The sequence below is a fragment of the Triticum urartu genome, chromosome 7 (assembly GCF_003073215.2).
Source record: "Triticum urartu cultivar G1812 chromosome 7, Tu2.1, whole genome shotgun sequence".
NCBI classification, from domain to species: Eukaryota; Viridiplantae; Streptophyta; class Magnoliopsida; order Poales; family Poaceae; genus Triticum; species Triticum urartu.
This window is the reverse complement of record NC_053028.1, coordinates 556306702-556330156: the sequence shown is the minus strand read 5'-3', so window position 1 is coordinate 556330156 and position 23455 is coordinate 556306702. Positions and strand designations below refer to the sequence as shown.

At 47.4% G+C, this 23455-nt stretch overlaps 2 protein-coding genes across 8 annotated transcripts; one reads left to right on the top strand and one right to left on the bottom strand.

Annotated features, from left to right (window-relative positions):
- The first annotated feature begins 4718 nt into the window (after positions 1–4718).
- Positions 4719–8334, top strand: LOC125518585 (myb family transcription factor PHL7-like). Of its 5 annotated transcripts, XM_048683397.1 has the most exons (8): positions 4719–4971; positions 5294–5381; positions 5516–5739; positions 5994–6070; positions 6161–6203; positions 6283–6340; positions 6570–6639; positions 7579–8334. In XM_048683397.1, exons 2-8 carry the CDS (start codon positions 5299–5301, stop codon positions 8134–8136), a joined length of 1113 nt encoding a protein of 370 aa, XP_048539354.1. In that variant the 5' UTR covers positions 4719–4971; positions 5294–5298; the 3' UTR covers positions 8137–8334. The 5 variants fall into 5 exon arrangements, with proteins under 5 accessions (XP_048539354.1, XP_048539359.1, XP_048539357.1 ...); XM_048683402.1 differs by lacking the exon at positions 5294–5381 and having other exon boundaries at positions 5526–5739; XM_048683400.1 differs by having other exon boundaries at positions 5378–5739.
- A 130-nt stretch (positions 8335–8464) lies between these two features.
- Positions 8465–11077, bottom strand: LOC125518586 (probable calcium-binding protein CML21). Of its 3 annotated transcripts, none has more exons than XM_048683403.1 (5): positions 10864–11077; positions 10005–10267; positions 9460–9656; positions 9112–9286; positions 8465–8780 (listed from the first exon to the last, which is right to left on the bottom strand). In XM_048683403.1, exons 2-5 carry the CDS (start codon positions 10198–10200, stop codon positions 8677–8679), a joined length of 672 nt encoding a protein of 223 aa, XP_048539360.1. In that variant the 5' UTR covers positions 10201–10267; positions 10864–11077; the 3' UTR covers positions 8465–8676. The 3 variants fall into 3 exon arrangements, with proteins under 3 accessions (XP_048539360.1, XP_048539361.1, XP_048539362.1); XM_048683404.1 differs by having other exon boundaries at positions 10869–11069; XM_048683405.1 differs by lacking the exon at positions 10864–11077 and adding an exon at positions 10353–10473.
- Between the last annotated feature and the right edge of the window lie 12378 nt (positions 11078–23455).

Sequence of the window (23455 nt, the reverse complement as noted above, 5' to 3'; positions counted from 1 at the left end):
CGACAAGGAACACTGGACAGCGGTCAAGAATATCCTGAAGTACCTGAAAATGACTAAGGAAATGTTTCTCGTTTATGGAGGTGACGAAGAGCTCGTCGTAAAAGGTTACGTCGACGCTAGCTTCGACACAGATCTGGATGACTCCAAGTCACAAACCGGATACGTGTATATTTTGAATGGTGGGGCAGTAAGCTGGTGCAGTTGCAAGCAGAGCGTCGTGGCGGGATCTACATGTGAAGCAGAGTACATGGCAGCCTCGGAGGCAGCGCATGAAGCAATTTGGATGAAGGAGTTCATCACCGACCTAGGAGTCATACCCAATGCGTCGAGGCCGATCAAACTCTTTTGTGACAACACTGGAGCTATTGCTCTTGCCAAGGAGCCCAGGTTTCATAAGAAGACAAGGCACATCAAGCGTCGCTTCAACTCCATTCGTGAAAATATTCAAGATGGAGACATAGATATTTGTAAAGTACATACGGACCTGAATGTAGCAGATCCGTTGACTAAACCTCTCCCTAGGGCAAAACATGATCAACACCAGAATTCCATGGGTGTTCGATTCATCACAATGTAACTAGATTATTGACTCTAGTGCAAGTGGGAGACTGTTGGAAATATGCCCTAGAGGCAATAATAAAAGCATTATTATTATATTTCCTTGTTCATGATAATTGTCTTTATTCATGCTATAATTGTGTTATCCGGAAATCGTAATACATATGTGAATACTTAGGCACCAACATGTCCCTAGTAAGCCTCTAGTTGACTAGCTCGTTGATCAACAGATAGTCATGGTTTCCTGACTATGGACATTGGATGTCATTGATAACGAGATCACATCATTAGGAGAATGATGTGATGGACAAGACCCAATCCTAAACATAGCATAAGATCATATAGTTCGTTTGCTAGAGTTTTTTCAATGTCAAGTATCCTTTCCTTAGACCATGAGACCGTGTAACTCCCGGATACCGTAGGAGTGCTTTGGCTGTACCAAACGTCACAACGTAACTGGGTGATTATAAAGGTATACTACGGGTATCTCCAAAAGTGTCTGTTGGGTTGACACGGATCAAGACTGGGATTTGTCACTCCGTGTGACGGGGAGGTATCACTGGGCCCACTCGGTAATGCATCATCATTATGAGCTCAAAGTGACCAAGTGTCTGGTCACGGGATCATGCATTACGGTACGAGTAAAGTGACTTGCCGGTAACGAGATTGAACGAGGTATTGGGATACCGACGATCGAATCTCGGGCAAGTAGCATACCGATTGACAAAGGGAATTGTATACGGGATTGCTTGAATCCTCGACATCGTGGTTCATCCGATGGGATCATCGAGGAGCATGTGGGAGTCAACATGGGTATCCAGATCCCGCTGTTGGTTATTGACCGGAGAGCGATCTCGGTCATGTCTACATGTCTCCCGAACCCGTAGGGTCTACACACTTAAGGTTCGATGACGCTAGGGTTGTAGGGATATGTATATGCAGTAACCCGAATGTTGTTCGGAGTCCCGGATGAGATCCCGGACGTCACGAGGAGTCCCGGAATGGTCCGGAGGTAAAGAATTATATATAGGAAGTGCTATTTCGGCTATCGGGACAAGTTTCGGGGTCACCGGTATTGTACCGGGACCACCGAAAGGGTCCCGGGGGTCCACCGGGTGGGGCCACCTATCCCGGAGGGCCCCATGGGCTGAAGTGGGAAGGGATCCAGCCCAAAGTGGGCTGGGGCGCCACTTCCCCTAGGGCCCATGCGCCTAGGGTGGGGGAAACCCTAAAGGGGGGGCGCCCCCTTGCTTGGGGGGCAAGCCCCCCACCCCTTGGCCGCCGCCCCCCTAGGAGATTGCATCTCCTAGGGCCGGCGCCCCCCCAGGCCCCCCTATATATACTGGGGGGAATGGAGGACCTCTCACCTTTGCCTTTGGTGCCTCCCTCTCCCTCTCCAACACATCCTCCTCCTCCATAGAGCTTGGCGAAGCCCTGCCGGAGTACTGCAGCTCCATCACCATCACGCCGTCGTGCTGCTTCTGGAGCCATCTTCCTGAACCTCTCCCTTCCCCTTGCTGGATCAAGAAGGAGGAGAAGTCACGCTGACCGTACGTGTGTTGAACGTGGAGGTGCCGTCCATTCGACGCTAGGATCTCCGGTGATTTGGATCACGTCGAGTACGGCTTCCTCATCCCCGTTCTTTGAACGCTTCCGCGCGTGATTTACAAAGGTATGTAGATGCAATCCGATCACTCGTTGCTAGATGAACTCCTAGATGGATCTTGGTGAAACCGTAGGAAAAATTTTGTTTTCTGCAACGTTCCCCAACAAAACTCAAGTCCAATGTACATGGAAGTTTGACACATTGACAAATTCAAGATGGTGGAGAATATTCGCCAAGGTGGAGTTTGTTAGAGTTGTGTCGAATATTGTGTACGAGTTAGGTTACAGTTGGACTTGTAGTTGTATTGTATTTAGATAGGATATGGAGTCGTGTCCTAGTAGGACACTTGTATTCTAGACCTCTCATATATAACGAGACTAGACACACGATGTAACCTATGCCAACATAATAGTACCGGAACGCAGGGGAAGCCGGCGGTATATGCCGGTGTCCAGGGCAACCGGGTGCGGTATTGTAGCGGTATCACGGGGAGGAGCGCCCGTAGTCAGGCCTCGGGGATGTAGCCATATCGGTGAATCTCGTTAACAAATCTCGGTGTCGTGCTCGTATGATTTCTTGGTCCTCGGATGATCGACGGTATGCCTCAGATTTATTCTAACAAAAAAGACAAGTATGCTTAGTTTTTACATGATCGATCGAAAAAGAATATCGGCAGTCCGTGCAAACAATTGGATTTTCTTGCCTATTGGACCGGTAATCATAGCTACAGGCATAGAACAACATACATAGTTAAGGGGAAATAACACATCATGGCAAATTTGTGTATAAAAAATTAAAAATATCATGATGCATAGACACTACTTGTCGTGATGTTGAAAAAACACATCATGGTGACACGTTGGTCTCTTTAGATTTGCCTTCAAAGTAGATTAAAAAGATTCCGGGTTCTAACAAAATTGATATTTTACTCTAAAAGTGCCACCCACAAAACAAAGTTGTCATGGTCATGAGAGCATGTTTCAATTTGTAAGAATTGGCAACATTTCAATCTAATGACTTTTGTTTTTTAAAGGAATATATTGATATCGCGAAGATATCAATTACAATTGGTCTCTGCGCCAACAAAATGTCTCAAAGACATCTAGGATGCACATAACCTGAAAAGAAAAAAAGGAAAAAAAACAAAGGCCTTGTCACAATGATCAACTCCTCTCATCAGCAGCACAAACCATCATCAAAGACAACACCCGAAAAATATAAAAGGTCTTCAAAAGTGACGCCTTCAAGAAGGAAACAGTGCACACGCGCCTTCGTCGTCCAATCCAAGATCTTAAGTTTTCACACTAGAGAATGTCCGAGCTCTTAAAACAATACCTTCAGCAAGGCAATTGCCAGGCATAACCAATGAAGGTCGGACCTTCGGTTTTCACCCTAAAAATCACGACTCGGCACCCCCGAGGAGCACTACCAAAAATGAAATCCTCAAGTGAGGTCGTCCCCACTTGTCACTGCTACTTTTGAAAATTATCAAACACCTGGCTGACCCTATCGCCTCCAAGGCCCCCTCTGCCTTTACTGATCCCCCGATATCAACCACCATGACTTTCTCCAACGCTGTCTATGTCATGGAAATCGAGATACTGACATCTCCCATATTGTCAACAAACAACTGAGATTCACGTCGCACCCTCATGGAGCCGCGTAGGCTAATATTGATGTGCACGATCGGATTCTATCTGATCCAAATATCCTTCGACAAGATCTTTGGCAATAGTTCCAGAACACGTTGGCCATATTGAGGAGCATGCTACATGGTAAAAGGGCCTATAGATCTATTTTGCCTTAAAATGGCCATGGACCAAAAAGTACAAAACATTTTCGATAAATTTCTGTGTTCTTTATAATATGTTTACATACATTGTCCATTGTCCACTGCATTTTCACCGGCCATTGTCCGCTGCATTTTCATGGCAAATCCACCGCATAAATTGCCATGACTGCAAAATCCACTGTCCACTGCATTTTCAGCCGAATGAAATCTTCTGGGGGAGGAATCGAGCAAATCTCACCAGCATCTATGACGACATCCTCACCGACAGTACGCCCGTATTCCCGAGCCGGCTCAGATTACAGGTGCCATGTCCGCACTCGCCTGATCGCCTCGACTGCTGGAAGCTCGAAGACGCCACGACCTTGGATTACGATTTTTGCCCCAAAATGCTAAAAATGTGACGTCAGATTTTTTTATCATTGAATTGTAGAGAATGTGAACGAATCTGTGGTTGGATGGTTAGAGAGATAGTTGTATCCCCAACCCACCAGGGTTCAAGTCCAGATGCTCGCATTATTTTGAATTTATTTCAGGATTTTCGGCGATGCGCTTTCAGTGGGAGTAGACGTTTTCGTCGACGACGAGGCACCTACGGTGACTTCGTAAATTTCAATATGACGTGCCGGCTCAGTCTTTCAAAGATGCTCATAGGGTGTGTGTACGCGTTCATAGAGGTGAGTGCATGCGCGTATGTATGAAGAGAAGCAATAAAGATAATTTTTTTTCAGTGGGAAAACATGTATAAGGTGCACGGCGCACTCCACTTCCGCGACGCGTCAGGTGGAGAAAGCCATAGCCATGTGAAGGGCACCGGCTGCCCAGGGCGAACTGAACCCATCCAAATCTCTGCTCCCAGTCCCAGGAGGAAGGGGCGGACACAGAAAGATCTCCCAGTCTGCGGGAACCACCGGGCACGGTACGGTTCCGCGCTAGCCCGGGGCACGGGGATCCTCGCGGCCCGTCCGCGCCATCCGCCGAGCTATCCATCCTGCGGGAGGGGTGGGTCTTGATTCAGGTGCGCGGTCTCTTTCCTCGCCGAGTTCTTGGGAATCTTACTAGTTCTTCTGGTCTCTACTTCCCAGTGCAGGTTTCAGTTAGGTTTAGTTACCTGCTTTGCTGGGGCCGAACCGCCGACCGCGGCCGTTGTCTTGTTGTGCTGTGAAACTGGGGAAAATGTAGATATCCATCTGGCATTTCTTTCTCGAATTGCAACCGTACATGAAAAATTGCATGCCTTCCCCCATCACTACGTAGTGTACCATTTTTAATCTCGCTTATGGCGCTAGATCTTGGCGGAGGGGTTCAATATCTCATGAAATACATTTGTCAATAAGTAGGCCAAATGGACAACTCCGAGTCCGTCCTTAATAAAAACAAGAAACATGGTCCAACCTCCACTTATGGGTGGACTGCATTCCTAGCCAGGTGATTGTTCAAGAACATCAACGAAGCGACGGGACAGTAAATCAGTCAGATTTCTTATACTCCCACTGCATAATCTACTTGTTGTGGTGGAAATCCACAACGTGGTTACCTAGTTGATGACGTTCTTTCTTCAGAGGATGCCAGATGTATGAACCAAAGCCATTTTCGAGCACTGGATCAGCGCACAGCAATCCGGTTTCTCACGATCAACAAATCGGACCAACTGCCAACAATGCAGCATCTAATATTGGTGGGAATGGCTCAAACAACAGCTTTGCCACCAGACAGCGTTTACGGTGGACAGATGAGCTTCATGGACGTTTTCTTGAGGCTGTAGCACAGCTTGGTGGACCCGACAGTAAGTTACTACATCTTTTTAGTTTGCTTTTTCTCTTTTAACACATTATAGATGCATAGCTTGTTTGACTATCATTGGCTTAACATGATATGTATGCTCCCTGTTTAATATTTTTTAATTCTTGGGTGCATTTTTGCTGACTCTCGACACAGGTTTATTCTAGTTAGTTAATGGAGCAGCCAAACATGATATGTTGGTATCCAAATATTTCATGAACCCATACATTTTAGGCACTGATGCAGTTGTTCTTTCAGGGGCTACTCCTAAGGGAATTCTTAGAACAATGGGTGTTCAAGGGTTGACCATTTATCATGTCAAAAGTCATCTCCAGGTAACTGAACCCTGAGACACTTAGCACTTTGGCATAATATTCTTATGAACTTACCCCTGCATTTACTGACTGCGTTACCTGTTTCTTCAGAAATATCGGCTTGCAAAACATATCCCAGACCCCACAGCTAGCGGTGAGTAATTGTTGAACAAAAATGTTTCATTTAGCTTGCGAGAGTTCAGATGCACTGTGATTCAATTTTTGTATTGTAGGTGACAAGCCAGAGAAGAAAGATCTAGGAAATCTGCTTGCAGGAATGGAAAGCTCCCCGTAAGTTTATTTTTCGCATGTATTTCGCAAAAGGCTGTATATGTGGCATACCAATGTAGTCTAAAATTTAAACTTCAATTTTATATATTTTACTTGGGTCTAATCCATTTGATGCTGCTCAACAGCATATACTGTCAAATTATCGACTGGAACTTTCTGGTAGATTGGTAGTAAATTTGAAGGTTATTCTGTTTCCTGAATCTTGATAAAGCATACCTTTCAACAACAGGGGAATGGAGACAAGCGAGGTTCTAAAGTTGCAGGTGGAGGTACAGAAGCGGCTATGTGAACAATTAGAGGTAAGTAGATACACTATGGGCAGTGAGCACCCTGTGAATGACTTATTCAATTTGAAGCTTTTCCATGAAGGCTGAACATTTGTGCTTTTAACATTGTAATAAAAGGGCAGCCCAGTGCACGTAGCTCCCACTTGTTCAGGGTTCGGGGAAGGGTCCGACCACTTTGGGTCTATAGTACGGAGCCTTTCCCTACATTTCTGTAAGAGCTTGTTTCCAGGACTCGAACCCGTGACCATGGTCACAAGGCAACAGCTTTTAACATTGTAATATTATGTATATTATTGGAAATAGTACAGTTTTCTGCATTGAATCTGGTTAATCTGTCATATTAAGCCCATTGACATCATACTCCTTTAGCAAGTGATTGCCAAATATTTACAGCAGCACATTCCCCTTACTGTAGGTTATGTTGTTACCCCGAAACATAAAAAAGACTTGCTCAGTGTTATTTGTATTAACTTAGCGACAATTAATATGTATCGGAGGGAGTACATTCTAATGGCACAGTATATATTTTTGACTTATCATGCATACAACTTTCTTTTTCTGGCTCAAGATCAGCTGAAACACATTGTTACTGCAAAAATCAGTTCAAGTTGAAACACACCATTCCTGACCTAAAATAAACACATCATCACTAGATAAATCAGCTGAGATTGAGAGACATCATCTCTGCAATAAAACCTAAATAAACACTAGTAGTTCTGACTTTGCAAACATTATATTTCTTGGGTGACATAATCCTGTATCAGTAATCATCAGTTCACATGAGCTCTTAATTCAGTCTCAGCGAAACTGCTTTAGGAAGCACAGTAGTGAGACTGGTCTGGTCATGCACAATTTTTCAGGCAGTGAAGCAGTGTCATATGAAGTTTCTGTCTTTGCATTCCAATTGCAGGAAACTATATCACTAACTGCTTCAGCAAAACATATTTGCAGGTACAAAGGCAGCTACAGCTCAGAATAGAAGCCCAAGGCAAGTATCTCCAGAAGATCATGGAGGAGCAGCAGCGCCTGAGCGGTGTGCTGTGCGAATCAGGTAAACCGAACGCGCTCGCCCTGGCTGAGGAGGAGCTCCACCATGATTTCAGCAAGACTGAGCCATCGACCCCAGTGTTGACCTCGGAGCCCTCATTCCGGGACAAGGCCGTTACTGCAAGTGGTGATCTGGAAGGAACAGACGAGCTGCTCAAGGTTCTTTCTTCACATGATGACTGCCTCTCCTTGGACCATGAGCTTTCGACCCCGGATTCCAGTTGTGTTGCCGGTTACCTCCTAAACAGCCCCAGAGATAGCAAGAGAGCTTGCATCAGCAACAGCCTTGGCCACGGAAACAGCGAGTTCACACTTCCTCACATCATTCCGGAGTCGAGCTCGGGTTCCGATTTGCAACTGAGAAGCTCGGTGTTCTCATCCGGCACAGGGCGATCTGGTTCATCGGCGGCTCTGGATGCCAGTGAAGATGGTTTTACCAATGGCTCAGGCAGTGATGTTTGATTAGGATTCACTAGTTGTATCCATCAGTCAGTAGAGTTATTGGTCTTAGAAGAGAGTTGATGATGTGGACCATGTCTTCGATGTGTGTTGTATTGCATCACTTGTGTTTATTCAGTCAGAGGTTCCATAATATTCTAACAGATTGTAATGTAACGATCTAGAGCTTCATCACGGTGAAATTGCTGTTATTGGGCTTCAGATTGCGTGACTTTGGGCTCGGTATCTGGTAGCTAAACTGATTTCACAATCTGTTGTCAATATAGGCATGGATATAAGATGATGCATGTCAACTAGTATAAGCTACGCAAGAACAAATTAACACGGGTGATTAGACACGGGATTTCAATGTTGTCAATATTTTGCTTACACAACATAACTTGCGCAGTGGAGGCGAAGCAGTCACAGACACTGTTTGATACAGGTGTTCAGACATGTCAGTCATTCTATTTGGAACATGCCGAGTCACTATTAACAGGAAGATAAAACCACCATGCAACCAATTTATAGTCAGCCATTCTTCAGCTGTCGCTTCCACATCGTTCATTCATCGTCGTCCTCATTTTCGCCAATCCCTACCCAGCGAGTGAATGCAAACAGGAATTCCTTGAAGGTAACCATCCCATTCTTGTCCCAATCCATCTCCTCTGGTGCCATGTGAAAAAAAATGGATATACGTTAGTTACCGGATAAAATGAGCTTCTAGTCTAGACTAACAGTGCAGATTATCAGTTTTGGATTCCGCAGCTGCAGAGAAGGCAAAACATTCACAATGAAGCAGAGAGTTTGTTCACAGATGATGCTGTCGACAGGTGACATCAAGTAGCTACATTCGGAGGGCGGTAGCAGTGTCAAGCATTTTCCTGTGCATATTTAGTTTTCTTCATCTAGATGACGACTCATGAGTGCAGAGTCAACAGTAAAAAAAGGGCGAACAGAGATTAGAGAGCTAGTCATTTTATGAACTGGAGAACTCACCAAATCTTTTCATGGCTATACGGCCAGCGGAGCGTTCCCCTGGTATGCTCTCATTTATTGCTTGAATCATCTCATCCTTGCTCACATACCCGTCCTTATTCTTATCCAAGAAGACAAATGCATCAACCAAGGTCTCAAAAGTTGACTCAAGATCTCCTAATCCCATCTTTGTCTTCTGTTATTCAGTTAAGGAAATAGTAACACTCTTGCATAATTAATGTACGAGACCTAAAACAGGAACTGAATGCAGAAGTTTGTGAATACCATCTAAGAAACATTAATAACGCAATCATATTTATGCTATGATATCCTTTTAAAGGGAAACAGTGTATAAAGAATGAAGGATACTGCTTCTGACGCAGTCGGATCATTGAGAAGATAAACAAGGCACAGAAAGACAATGAACTCATTGTACTTCATGCCCATATCTTCATTTATGTCGCAAGCTTCAAAGAGATCGCCTATCTCCTCTGTGAATGAGATTTCCAGCTTCTGAAAACAATGCTTCAGCTCTTCTTTATCAATTTCACCATTGGAATCTTCATCTGAGAAAGGTCGGAAGCAAGTTATGGATCTGTTAGTTACACAAAAAGCAACAAAATGCCTAGATAAATTATGCTTGTTTGCACAAGTCAGTTAATATTTGTCAAAGTGCAGTATTCTTCCGCATAGGTACCGCTGCACTGTAAAACATCACTTGAACTCAACAGTTTACTGACAAGAACAATAAGTGAAACAAGGGTTCAGATATCAACAATTTGTTGAACCGCTCCTCCTTCATTATAACTTCATAACATAGTAAGTAAGATGATTGTCACAATTCGTTAGCTATGAACTTAGAAGGACAATAGAAAAATGACTAGCACACAAAGAGCGAGTGCGGCAGGGCTCACCGAATTGCTCAAAGATAGTCTTGCATTTTCTCAAGCCCTCGTCGATTTTGGGGAACTTCATGATAATAGTATTGAACGACTTGACCGAAGTTCCATGCGCCGCTCTCTGCTTCATGGACTCCACCATCTTCGACTCTAGCTTCATGCCATGCGAGCCCTGCCTGCCGGCGTCGGGGCGTCCAAACACGCCTCCCATGCCAGCACTTCAGTTCCCTCAGTGCCCACAACTGGATACAGAGCAAATGAGCGAACAGTAGCAGCACCTGAAAATGAACCATAGTTGTCTGTCATATCTCAAGCTTTGGTGACTGCTTCACTGCATTATAATATTCTGCCAAGTAGTAGTACCAGAACCAAGCTATGCTCGCCGCTAGCTACCGCATTCAGAGTCAGAACTCACTAGAATATCATTCTTTTTCACACGAGAAGAACAGGACTCTCACTCAGCATTTCATCGTCACCACCATCAACCAATCAGCTAATCATACTGAATCCGGAATGGACAGTGAGGAAATCAGCAGTGGCAGCACGGGCCAGGGCACGCGACAACAAACAACAAGAGCGTACTTGACAGCACTAATTAACGAACATAAAGAATCTAGGCACAGGCAAGTCCCTGGGCTAACCTAAGCAAGACCCCACCTAATCCTACCAACCAAGTACCAACCGGGCTCGGCCTCGGGCTCGGGCTCAGTTGAGTTCTCGCGTAGCGCCAAATCATCGTCTACCCGGAAGAAAGAAACCTGCGGAAGTCCTCCCGCGGTTGCTTGCGCACGCACGGGACGAACAGACCAGCCGCAAGAACGCCACGCGGAATCAATCAGGGGGAAGACTGCGAGTGGATAGAGCAGGGGCTTGCCTTGCCTGCGCGAGGAAGCCGGCGATGCGGATACGCGCGGGGATCCGGAACCGGAGGCGCTGATCGGCGGCGAGGGAGGTGCGATATTTTTCCCACTTCGCCCTTGGGATTCTTCGGGTCTGGCTGGGGGAGGCGAGGGAAGCTTTTCCTTTTCGGCGCAGGAGATAGGAGGAGGGTGGCGAGAGCGGCGTGAGGTGGCAGCAGCCTGCGCGGGGGGACCGGGCGAGGATGCCTTGGTGCGGCTGGCATGTGGGGGCGCGTGAGGTGGGGCCCGGACGTCAGGGAGTGATGGGTGGGGGCAGGGGGTGGTGGGTTAGGTGGCTCTGTGAATGGGGATGACTTCGCCGGGATGACACGCCCGCCGGGTGGCGGGTGCCCCGTGAATGGAAGAGTCGACCTCGGACCGTTGTCTCGCTGTCGCCTCTTCCTTTTCTTTTCTTCATTGATTGAGTGCATTATTATCGCGAAATTGCTGCCACGCGATGATTAAAGCGCGTATGCATTTTGAAATTAAACTTTAATCGTAAATTGGACCAATAAAGGCGAGTAACCAAAATTATACGCTTCAATTCGTATTTGAAGTGTTACAATTTTTAGATCATACTCCCTCTGTCTCATAATATAAGATGACTTTTGACACTACACTAGTGTGAAAAAACATCTTACATTATGGGGCGGAGGGGGTAGTATATACTAAGAAGGGTTGGACGCGCTTTGATGGGTCATTGAATTTGTTGGGTTCTTAAATTTCTTTACTCAGTCATAACTTTTTTGAAAAAATCAAACCTCTTTAAATTTGATCAAATTTGGTAGAGAAATATATCAAAATTCATAATTTCAAAGCGGTTTTATTAGATTCATCATGAAATGAATTTTGATATTTTTTTCATTAATATTATGGTTGTCGATATTTTTGACTCTAAACTTGGTCAAAGTTAAAGAAATTTGATTTAAAAAATAATAATAACCCTTATATTTTGAAATTGATGGAATATTTAGTTTGGCCGGCGGGGGAGACGATGGATTGTGTTTTATGTTTATTTATAATGCGGTTATTTGGTGGGCCATTCACAGTGCGATTCTGTGCTATTCGCTAATCAACCCATATTTATGTGGGGATATTTTTTGCATGGGTGGTTGCATGTACTGTGTTCATGCTATAGTATCACCTGGTTGCGCTTTTTTCTAGGTGATTGGAGTCTACGAGGGGTTGGCCGGTTGCTACTGATTGATTTGAAATGTTGGTCCGATCAAAACTGTAAACCATATCCAAAATTGAATACTTCAATCGAATGAAAGAACTTTAAAATTAGGGAACACGGAGAATTAAAATAAATAAGCGGGAGAGCTCCTGGAGAAATTGTTGACTCGGTCAAAATCGGGTGACCCAATTCTAAATTAAAGCTTCAATTAATTATGAAGATTTAAAAATTAAGAAGCATAGTGTATAGAATAAAAAACTAAATGAGAGAGTTTTCAAAAATTGTTAACCCGATCAAAATTAGGTAACCAAATCTCAATTGAAGACCTCAGTTGATTGTGAGGCCTTCAATCCTAGGAAGCTTAGTGATGTAGTATATATATTGTTAGTCTAATTCATGATCAAAATTGAATTTAAAATGTTTGCACGTCTTATTCGTTAAATGAAGGGAATAATAGGCTCGTGTCGCCTATGTAATAGTTGCACCTCCATGTCACATATAAAGCACACTCTATATGGATGATATTTTATAGCTATTAAGAGCAACTTAGCATAGTCACTATGTTGGCAGCCTCCGTATCACATATGTAGCGTGTTTTATATGGATATGGAGGATGGACGCTACTCAGGTGATGCACAAACTCAGAGTTTTCATAACGGTTGCCTCTATATCATGGGATCCACTCATCAGTGTGACATCATTTTTTCAATCTTCAATACATATTCAGTTAAACCAACAACATTTAGTTAAACCTGAGCACAACGACAAGGACTTGGACGACCACTAGCACGAGCACAACGTATTTCAACTTGGATTTCAACATGGATTTTAAGAAGGATTACAACTAGGATTAGAACAACCTTAAAGCTATAATTCTCTACTAATTCAAGTATGGACTCTTCCTCCTCTTGAAAGTGAGCTTGTAGACGAGGAAGGCTTCAAGTACCTTGACTTCCGTGTTCATGCGGTGGATGAACGCATGTGCGTCCTCAATGCCGGATATAATCACGTTTTTTAGGCCGGCGTGAATGTGGCTTCCATTTCTATGCAAGTGGCCGACGAGATGTAATCGAAGTACACGAGGGCTGTGGGGAGGCGAGCCCGGCCAACGGCTGATTCAGGCTTACGACGTGCGCCGTTATCGACCCACTCAGAGTAATGCCATACCCTCTCCCAGAACTTTCTCTCAACACGGCTCTCTTTGGTCTCGCCGAGGGTCCGCGGGAGGGTGCCACCGCACTGACATGGTCGATGCCCGTGGTTGTGGCAACAATTGGGGAGTGCAAAGAGAGGGGCGAGGTGGTGATCGGCTTAGAGGCTGAGTGTGGTGGCAACGGTGATTAGGGTTATAATAACCACGAAGGGGCACGCTCTAGAGAAAAACGGAGGATAATTTCCGTGAGCGGGTAGGAAACAGGTGTGAAACACGACGACGCTTGTTAATTAGCGCTCTTCCCAGTGAAAATGCAGTTGCCGCATTGGTAGGGCCATAAGTGGCAGCCGTACGAACGACCACACCATTAACAAACCAACGACCATAGCCTCCAAATATGGAGGCTAACAAGCTAGGTATGAACTGTCTACCATAAATTATGGTGACTCAGGGCCATATAATCACTCTACTAAAGTGTCATTTTAAACCAAAATCAGCATATCAACAATTATTATGTTGATCGGCTTGATATAGCAACTCTGCTAAAGTTGCTCTAAGCGCCCGAAAGCTCCCTCTTGCATCAGATCTGCCATGGTTATAGGCGGTTTTTGGCATGAGGAAATTTTCAGCTCCCGCCCGATCATCCAGCTGCATCATCGCCATGTCTCCTCCATCCACCTCCGCAGCCTGCTAGTGACCCATGCCCCTTTTCCCCTAGCGTCGCACGCCCTTGGAAGCACCCACGCGAGGCATTGCTGCCACGTAGTCGTCGCCCTGCATGTGACGCCCCGAGACCGATGCGCCAGGTGTCTTTCAGTTATTCGCTGTTGTTGTCTTGCCATTTGCTTGTGTGTTGCATCTTGCCATGTCATCATGTGCATTGCATCATCATGTTTTCAAAACTTGTATCCGTCCGGGTTTCCCCCAGTTCCGTCCATTGTCCGTTCTGAGCCCAGACACACTTGCACGCGCCCGCGGCACGTCCGAAATAGCATTTTATAAGTGGCCAGAAAATGTTCTCGGAATGGGATGAAAATTGGTGTGCGGTGTTGTTTTGTTGTCAGTAGTCCGCCTGCCAAGTTTCATCGCGTTCGGAGTCCGTTTGATGCCCCAACGGATAACTATAGCGGCAGTATAGCCGGTCTTATCATCAGACGTTTTCGGTCTCCGGAAATCGTGTCGGGCTGCATCTCTCCCCTCTTCTCTCAGACCAACCCGCTCTTCACAGTCCACCTAGGCCCATGCCTACCCCTCTTTGCACAGTGCATTGGACCTCCTCGCGCGCGCGTCCGAAAGCTGTCCCGGACTCGACCCGGTCAGTCGGCACCGTTGGGTCCGGATCATCCCCAAACGTCTACAAAACATCACCGTTTTGTTATTTGGACTCCCTAACTATTTTATTCACGACCGCCCAATTGCGATCGTAGGGACGTGATAGCCTCTACCCTAAATCCTTTGCAATATAAATAGTGGGCAGCCCTAAAACCTAGGGATCTGTCCCATCCATCCCGTGTTCGCCGCCGCCACCCACTCGAAATCTCTCGAGATCCATCCCCAATTCCTTTGTCCCATCAATCCATCCAGCCGGAGCACTCCACTCCTCCCCTCGATTTCAGTCAACAGCCAATCCATCGATCCACTGCCTCCCTCGAGCTCCAACGGGACCGCGCCCCTGGATCCCCTGCCCGAGCTCCTACTCGTGTGCTCCCTCCTAGACCCTGCTGCCGGACCCGGACCCGGATGCCCCTGCGACCAAGCTCGCCGGGAGGCCACCAAGCCGCTGCCACCTCCCTCGCTAGTCTCCCACGCTGGAGAGCTCTGTTTCCGCGTCGCTGCCGTCAAGCTCCGTCGAACTGGAGCAGCACCGAACCAGCAGGACCGTGGCCTTCCTCTCCCTCCTCCCCTCTGTTTTCCTCGTGCTCCTTGGCAACGGTCTCTCTTAGATTCTCTCATCTCTCTCGTTTCTCTTCGCAGGGATCGACGCCATGGACGCCCATGATCTACCCCGAGTCCACCACCGCCGCCGTTTTGCGTCAGATCCGGCCGAGGACCGCCGGATCTCGCCGCCTCCGCCATGGATCACCCATCCCCAGACCTCCTCCGCGCCGCCTTGCCTGAGCCGTGCCCCGTCCGTTGCGCCTTCGCCATGTCCCTGCTGCTTCGTCCACGCGATGGAGACGAGCGCTCGCCCACCTTTGTTGACCGCGCCTCGCTCAAGCGAGCGCCTGGGCTGCCTCCCCTCCAGCGCCCCAAGGCCTAGCGCCACCTCTTTCCTGCAGCCCACAGAGCTGGCCCAGCTGCTATTGGCCTAGCGTGAGCAGTTCCCCGCAGCCCAGTCCGCCTCAGATTCAGCCCATGTCATGTTTTTTCTCTGAAAGGATCGATATGGTTGACTAGAGGGGGAGGGTGAATAGGCAACTACCAATTTTTAGCTTTTCTTTACCAAATTAAACTTTGCATCAAAGTAGGTTGTCTAGATGTGCAACTAGGTGAGCAACCTATATGATGCAATAACAACAAGCATACAAGCAAGCAAGGGTAGAAACAATAAAGAGCTTGCACAAGTAAAGGTAAGAGATAACCAAGAGTGGATCCGGTGGAGACGAGGATGTGTTACCGAAGTTCCTTCCTTTGAAGGGAAGTACGTCTCCGTTGGAGCGGTGTGGAGGCACAATGCTCCCCAAGAAGCCACTAGGGCCACCGTATTCTCCTCACGCCCTCACACAATGCGAGATGTCGTGATTCCACTATTGGTGCCCTTGAAGGCGGCGACCGAACCTTTACAAACAAGGTTGGGGCAATCTCCACAACTTAATCGAAGGCTCCCAACAAGACCACGAAGCTTCACCACAATGGAATATGGCTCCGAGGTGACCTCAACCGTCTAGGGTGCTCAAACACCCAAGAGTAACAAGATCCGCTAGGGATGAGTGGGGGAATCGAAAATCCCTTGGTGGAAGTGTAGATCGGGGCCTTCTCAACCACTCCTAAGCAAATCAACAAATTTGATTGGCTAGAGAGATAGATCGGGCGGAAATGAAGCTTGGAGTATTTAATGGAGCTTGAGCAATAAATGGAGCTTGGGAGAGAAAGAGGTGGGTGAGAAGGAGGAAGGGGACTCCCTTTTATAGTGGGGGCAACAATCTCGTTGCCCCCCACCAACCAGCCCCGCACAGGGCGGTACTACCGCTGAGATGGGGCGGTACTACCGCCAGGCGACGGTACTGCCGCGCCAACCAGCGGTACTACCGCGTTGAGGAGACTTAGTAGGGAACGGACCCAAATGCGGTACTACCGCGGTGGTAGGGCGGTACTACCGCTCCTGGAACGGTACTACCGCCACTACAACCGTGACTAGTGCCGCAAAACCCGACACGAGAAAAAGACCTCTCGAATCGAGGCGGTAGGAGCCAAACTACCCAGCGGTACTATGACAGTGGGGTCAAGGGCGGTAGTACCGCTGTGGAGCGGTACTGTCGCTTGTGACCCTTCGGCCGTAGTACCGCAGGCAGTGCGGTACTACCGCTGGGGCGCGAGAGAGAAGGGATCTCTCAAAAGGCTGAGGACCAGCGGAGGTGCCAGGCCCCCAGCGGTACTACTGTTGTGGAGCCACGGTGGTACTACCGCTGCGAAGCGGTACTGCCGCTTGTGGCTTCTCAGCGGTACTACCGCTGGGTGCGCGGTACTGCCGCTTAGACCTAGACAGAACAAGGAAAAGAGGAGAGATCTCTTCAATGGACAGGAAAAGCTCGGAGGGTGAGAAGCTGATGTGTACGTGATGATTCCACCCAAGCAAAACCCTAGCAGACCCCCTCTTGATAGTACGGTGCCCTCTACGCAACTAGTCCACCTAGAAAGAAACGAAAGAGCTACACCGTCTTGAAATACACTCCGAGGGGAAGAAAGCGTCTCGTGCCAGGGGAGAATCTGAGAATAATTCAACGCACAAGATTAGTCCGCAAACATGTTGTCATCAATCACCAAAACTACCTTGAGAGAGATATGCCGTAACAATCTCCCCCTTTTTGGTGGATTGATGACAACAAGGGATTTGCGCAAGGAAAAGAATTAAAATGAATAAAACTAAGAACTACAAAATATAGACGGGCTTCCCCAAAATGTGTGCACCAAGATAAGGCACGACACACACATTCGGATCAACACTCCCCCTATATTTTATAGTCCAACAACACTAAGCACAAGATATATGAAAGAAGAGAATAAACAGGACAAGCATGCATCTCAATATAAACTACAGTACTCTGAAGTGACATAAGTAATAAGGTAGCGATAGGGAGCATATGTCTTACACCATATGACTAGGACTTAGGTCTCACACCAAACCAAACCAAAGAAGGAACACACAAGAAAACACAAGACGACTCAAAGCACGACACAAGAAGCAAATCCCTACACTCTCTCCCCCTTTGGCAGCGAGACACCAAAAAGGGCATAGAGTGACATTATGACTCCAGGTGATGGGAGGGGAAGGTCTCGAACATCACATCTCTGCATCTTCATCGTGGGTCGAAAACTGCTCGGCATCGGAGTCGGTCCAGTGGCAATTCTGATGAATCCAGTCCTCCTCTTCAGTGATCTGACCCTTAGACCCACTGACAACAGTTGCTCCCATCTGACGCATGAGCTCCTTGTGGCGCGTCCTGGCATGCTTCTCCGCCACATGAGTCATGTACTGACCATGAGACTCCATGCAGAAAAGCTTCTTCATCTTGCGCTTAAGCTTCTGTGCCCACGACGGTTCTGCACTAGAGGGGCCAAAGTTCTCCTCATGATCATCAGTAGCAGCCTCACCCTCGGTCCCCATGGCAGCAGCAGCAGCAGACGGACCCCCTGTGGCAGCAGTAGCACATGGACCCCCTGTGTGAGGCGCTGTCCAGTTGTCCTTCTTCCTTAGACGCTTGATCTCATGAGACACCAAGTCTCCAGTCTCTAGCAGCACTCTGGGATAAGTCTGTGCCCAGGCCCTCTCAATGAGCCTCATGATGAATGGACCATAGATAGGACACTTGCGCTCAGACACGGCAGATAGAAGTTCAGACCACATGACATGAGAGATATCCAGGCTCTCTCCAGTGCTTGCTTCCTTCTCATGCTGACAGAAAAGGAGCATGTCCACGAGGTAAGAGTGGACCATATCCAGATTCCCGATCCGAGGGAAGAGAGTCTCACGGAATATGCGATGAAGAATGTCCAGATACGGAGACAACTCATAGGTCTTCTTCTGAGTGACTGGGTGAACCTTCACAGTGCAGTAGGGCCAAAGGGCTTACTTGTGGGTGGATGTAGCATTGCGGTGAGGACGGAAACCGACAGGAGTCTCAAGCCCGGTATCCACCACATCAAGTAACTCCATGAAAGCCTTCCACTTGACAGAAAGCAGCTTGCCATTGGTCATCCATGTCAGAGTCCTGTCGACATCCGTCCCAAGGTGGACGGTGGCATAGAATTGAGCCACCAAATCCGCATCGAAATCCTTATTGAATTGCATGATCCTAAGAATGTTTAGCTGAGTGCACATCTGAAGAGCTTCGCCAAAGTACTCCGGATCCTTCTCCATAGCATCAGTGTCAATGGAGCGAACATCAACAAAAAGATTCTTCTTGGCCTTGATCACATCAAAGTAGATGGCAAACTGAAAACGGTTCCAGAACGGGCGGTTGACCAAAGTGGGTTCTTGGTCCACCGCATAGGGGTTGCGGCGACGCTTCTCCCAAAACTCCTTGTTGGTCATCTCAGTCACAGTCTTCCCTTTTGGCTTGTTGGCGGCTCGCTTCGATTGCTGAGGAGGTGGAGGAACACTTGCAGAAGCACTTGCTGGAGGCGGTTGGGTGCTCGAGGAACCACCGGCAGGCTCTGAGGTGCGGTAGCGTTTTGATGTGGCACGCCCGAGGTTGATACGGCGACCTTGCTGCTCGGAACGGTCATCACCTGGAGCCAAACACAAGAACAACGCGAAACAACCAGAAAGAACGAGCATAAGCCAACAAACACAACAAAAAGATCAAGGTAAGGCAGGAGAATGATGGAAATTGGCATGCAGCGGTAGTACCGTGACCTGCCCGCGGTAGTACCGCCCCAAGCGGTAGTACCGCCGCAAAGGGAGCGGTAGTACCGCTCTAGGTCAAGCGGTAGTACCGCTCCAAAGGGAGCGGTAGTACGGCTTGAGGCAGATAAACAATAGTTTCATAGCACGAGGCGGTGAAACAGTGGTTTCCTACTACCGTGGTCAGATCCGGCACTACCGGCCTACCAAATTCAAAAATAATCCTACCAAACTCTAATCTAGAAAGTCTAGTTGCCTCCTCCAACCAACTCATGCCTAGATTTTGCCAAAAATCTAGAGATGCAACCACCATTGCCCCTAAGAAACAAGAACAAAAAGGAGACAAAACGAAAGAAGGAACGGGGGCACTACCGGCATCCATGGCAAGAGGACGAGGTGGGGATCGACTCCACCAAAGGAAATGGAGAGGGACGCCCCGGAGACGGAGATCCGCCGGAGCCCTCCCGCGGCAAGAGGAGGCTGGAGAGAGGAAGAGACAAGAGGGGCGAAGTGAATGGGTATGGGGGAGAAGAAACCCCCCTGCCTCGACTTAACCCTCAGGTCCCGTCCCTTAGCGGTAGTACCGCGCTGGGGGCGGTAGTACCGCCCAGCATGCCACGGCAACTAAACAGACACGGCTTTAGCTCGACGAAACGACAAAAACGGCAAGAGAGAAACAACAAAGCACAACAGCAAACGACCAAGACACACCTCTTCAAAAGAGGGCGGTGGCCCAGGCCACCTATGTTTGAGTCAAAAGGTATGGCACCGCGAAGATTTTAACCTTGGGCCCATGACCAAAACTCGTCTTTGAAGCACAAGTGCCATCAACAATGGCTAAGGTGAAAGACTTGATCAATTTATGCATAATGGGGGGAGGGAGAGTTCATTGAGAGAACAACACTCCCCCTATGTCCATGCCTACACCTAAACTAGACAACAAGTTGAGCGTGATAGGGTGTGCGCGAGTTCAAGCAACATTGCTCGAATCAATGATATTTAGCTCATGCCTTTACTCACGAAATCTTGCTTCATCCAAGGGCTTCGTGAAGATATCTGCAAGGTTATCATGAGTGTTGACGTAGTTGAGCTCGATCTCTCCTTGCCTAATGTGATCCCGGATGAAGTGATACCGGATCTCAATTTGCTTCGTCTTGAAGTGTTGCATCGGGTTGAGAGAGATCTTGATGGCACTTTCATTGTCACACCAAAGAGGCACTTTGTCACAAGTGACACCGTAATCCTTTAAAGTTTGCCTCATCCACAAGAGTTGTGCACAACAACTACTGGCCGCCACATACTCTGCTTCGGTGGACGAGAGAGACACACAACTTTGCTTTTTGGAAGACCAACTTACCAAAGAGCAACCAAGGAATTGGCACCCTCCGGAAGTGGACTTCCTATCCACTTTGTCTCCCACCCAATCGGAATCCGAGTACCCTACAAGCTTGAAGTTTGATCCTCTTGGGTACCATAAGCCAAAGTTTGGGGTATGAGCCAAATATCGAAAGATTCGTTTGACCGCCACATAGTGACTTTCCTTAGGTGCGGCTTGAAAACGTGCACAAATTCCCACACTTAACATGATGTCCGGTCTAGATGCACAAAGGTAAAGCAAGGATCCAATCATGGAACGATATACCTTTTGATCCACCACTTTACCATTGGGATCTAAGTCAAGTTGGCACTTGGTGGGCATTGGAGTGGAAGCCGGCTTGACGTCACTTAGCTTGAATCTCTTGAGAATGTCTTGAGTGTATTTGGATTGATTGATGAAAGTTCCTTCTCTTCTTTGCTTCACTTCGAACCCTAGAAAGAACTTCAACTCTCCCATGGAGGACATCTCGAACTTTGAGGTCATGAGAGCGGCAAATTCCTCATTGAAAGCTTTGTTAGGAGAACCAAAGATAATATCATCAACATATAATTGGCACACAAACAACTCCCCTTTGACCTTCTTAGTAAAAAGAGTGGGGTCGATTAGCCCAACTTCAAAACCACGGTCTTGTAACAACTCGGTAAGGTGGTCATACCACGCACGTGGGGCTTGTTTAAGGCCATAGAGTGCCTTATCGAGTTGATACACATGATCGGGAAAGTAGGGATCCTCGAACCCGGGGGGTTTCTTGACGTAAACCAATTCATTAATGGGACCATTAAGAAAAGCACTCTTCACATCCATTTGTTGTAACTTAAAGTTATGATGAGAAGCATATGCAATCAACATGCGAATGGATTCAAGACGAGCAACGGGAGCAAAGGTTTCACCGCAGTCGATACCCTCGACTTGGGAGTAGCCTTGTGCTACCAAACGAGCCTTGTTGCGAATGATAATCCCATGGGCATCTTGCTTGTTCTTGAATATCCACTTGGTTCCAATGACATTATGGTTCCCCATTGGCCTTGGCACCAATCTCCACACTTTGTTGCGCTCGAAGTTGTTGAGTTCTTCGTGCATGGCATTGAGCCAATCCGGATCTTCTAGCGCCTCATAGACCTTGTGGGGCTCCACACAAGAGACAAACGCGTGATGCTCACAATAATTTGCTAATTGTCTATGAGTGCTTACCCCCTTTCTTAAACTTCCAAGCACATTCGTCATGAGATGATCCTTGGTGGAGAGCTTGGAAGCAACCTTGGCGGCACGACGCTCTAATTCCTCCTCGGTGGTGAGTTGAGGAGCGGTTACTTGATCATCTTGAGCGCCGTCATGAACTTGTTCTTGATCTTGAACTTGCTCGGGGGAGAGAACTTGACCTTGGGCATCACTTGGTGTGTCAACACTGTCTTGAGTATGATCTTGCCCTTGGTCTTGTTCATGAGGTTGAGGGCCTTCACTTTGTTCTTCGGAAGCGTGTGGGCCTTGGGTTGGTGATGGCTCCACTTGAGTGGAGCATTGTACTTCTCCTTCGGCCACAAGGGGTTCCTCAATGGGTAGGATGAAACCAACACCCATTCTTCTTATGGCTTGAGGAGGAATTTCATCACCTACATCACAAGTGCCACTTTGCTCCACTTGGGAGCCGTTATTCTCATCAAACTCCACGTTACATGTCTCCTCAATAAGTCCCGTGGATTTATTGAGGACACGGTAAGCATGAGAGTTTGCAGCATAACCAACAAATATGCCCTCATAAGCTCTAGCCTCAAATTTAGACAACCGAACACCTTTCTTGAGAATGAAACACTTACACCCGAATACCCGGAAGTACTTGAGGTTGGGCTTGTTACCGGTGAGTATCTCATATGGGGTCTTGTTCAAGCCCTTGCGGAGGTAGAGACGATTGGATGCATGACACGCGGTGTTGATGGCTTCGGCCCAAAAGTTGTATGGAGACTTGAACTCCGCCATCATGGTCCTTGCCGCATCCATCAACGTCCGGTTCTTCCTCTCCGCAACACCGTTTTGTTGAGGGGTGTATGGTGCGGAATATTGATGCTTGATTCCCTCATCACTAAGAAATTCATCCAAGGTGTAGTTCTTGAACTCGGTGCCGTTGTCACTTCTTATTATCAAGATCTTTGCATTGTGTTGACGTTGTGCTTCATTTGCAAAGTCAATGACGGTTTGTTGGGTCTCGCTCTTCCTCTTGAAGAAATACACCCATGTGTACCTTGAGTAGTCATCCACAATCACCAAGCAATACTTCCTACCTCCAAGACTATCGAAGGATGGGGGCCCAAAAAGATCCATGTGAAGGAGCTCCAAGGGCCTCTTTGAATAAATGATAGTCGTGGGAGGGTGAGCCTTCTCATGTAGCTTTCCTTCGATACAGGCACTGCAAGCACGATCTTTAACAAAGCTAACATTCGTTAGTCCACGGACATGGTCCCCCTTGAGAAGACTTTGCAAAGATCTCATATTGACATGGGCTAAACGGCGATGCCAAAGCCATCCCACATCAACTTTAGCCATTAGGCATGTCGCGGTCTTAGTGGGTCGCTCCGAAAAGTTAATCACATATAGACCATTCTCAACATGCCCAACAAAAGCTACTTTAAGAGTCTTGCTCCATAAGAGGGCCACGGTATCGATATCAAAGAAAGTGGCAAAGCCCATGATTGCAAGTTGATGAACGGAAAGTAAATTGTATGCAAGGGACTCAACAAGCGTGACCTTCTCGATCGTGAGATCATGAGAGATGACCACCTTTCCAAGTCCCAATACCTTAG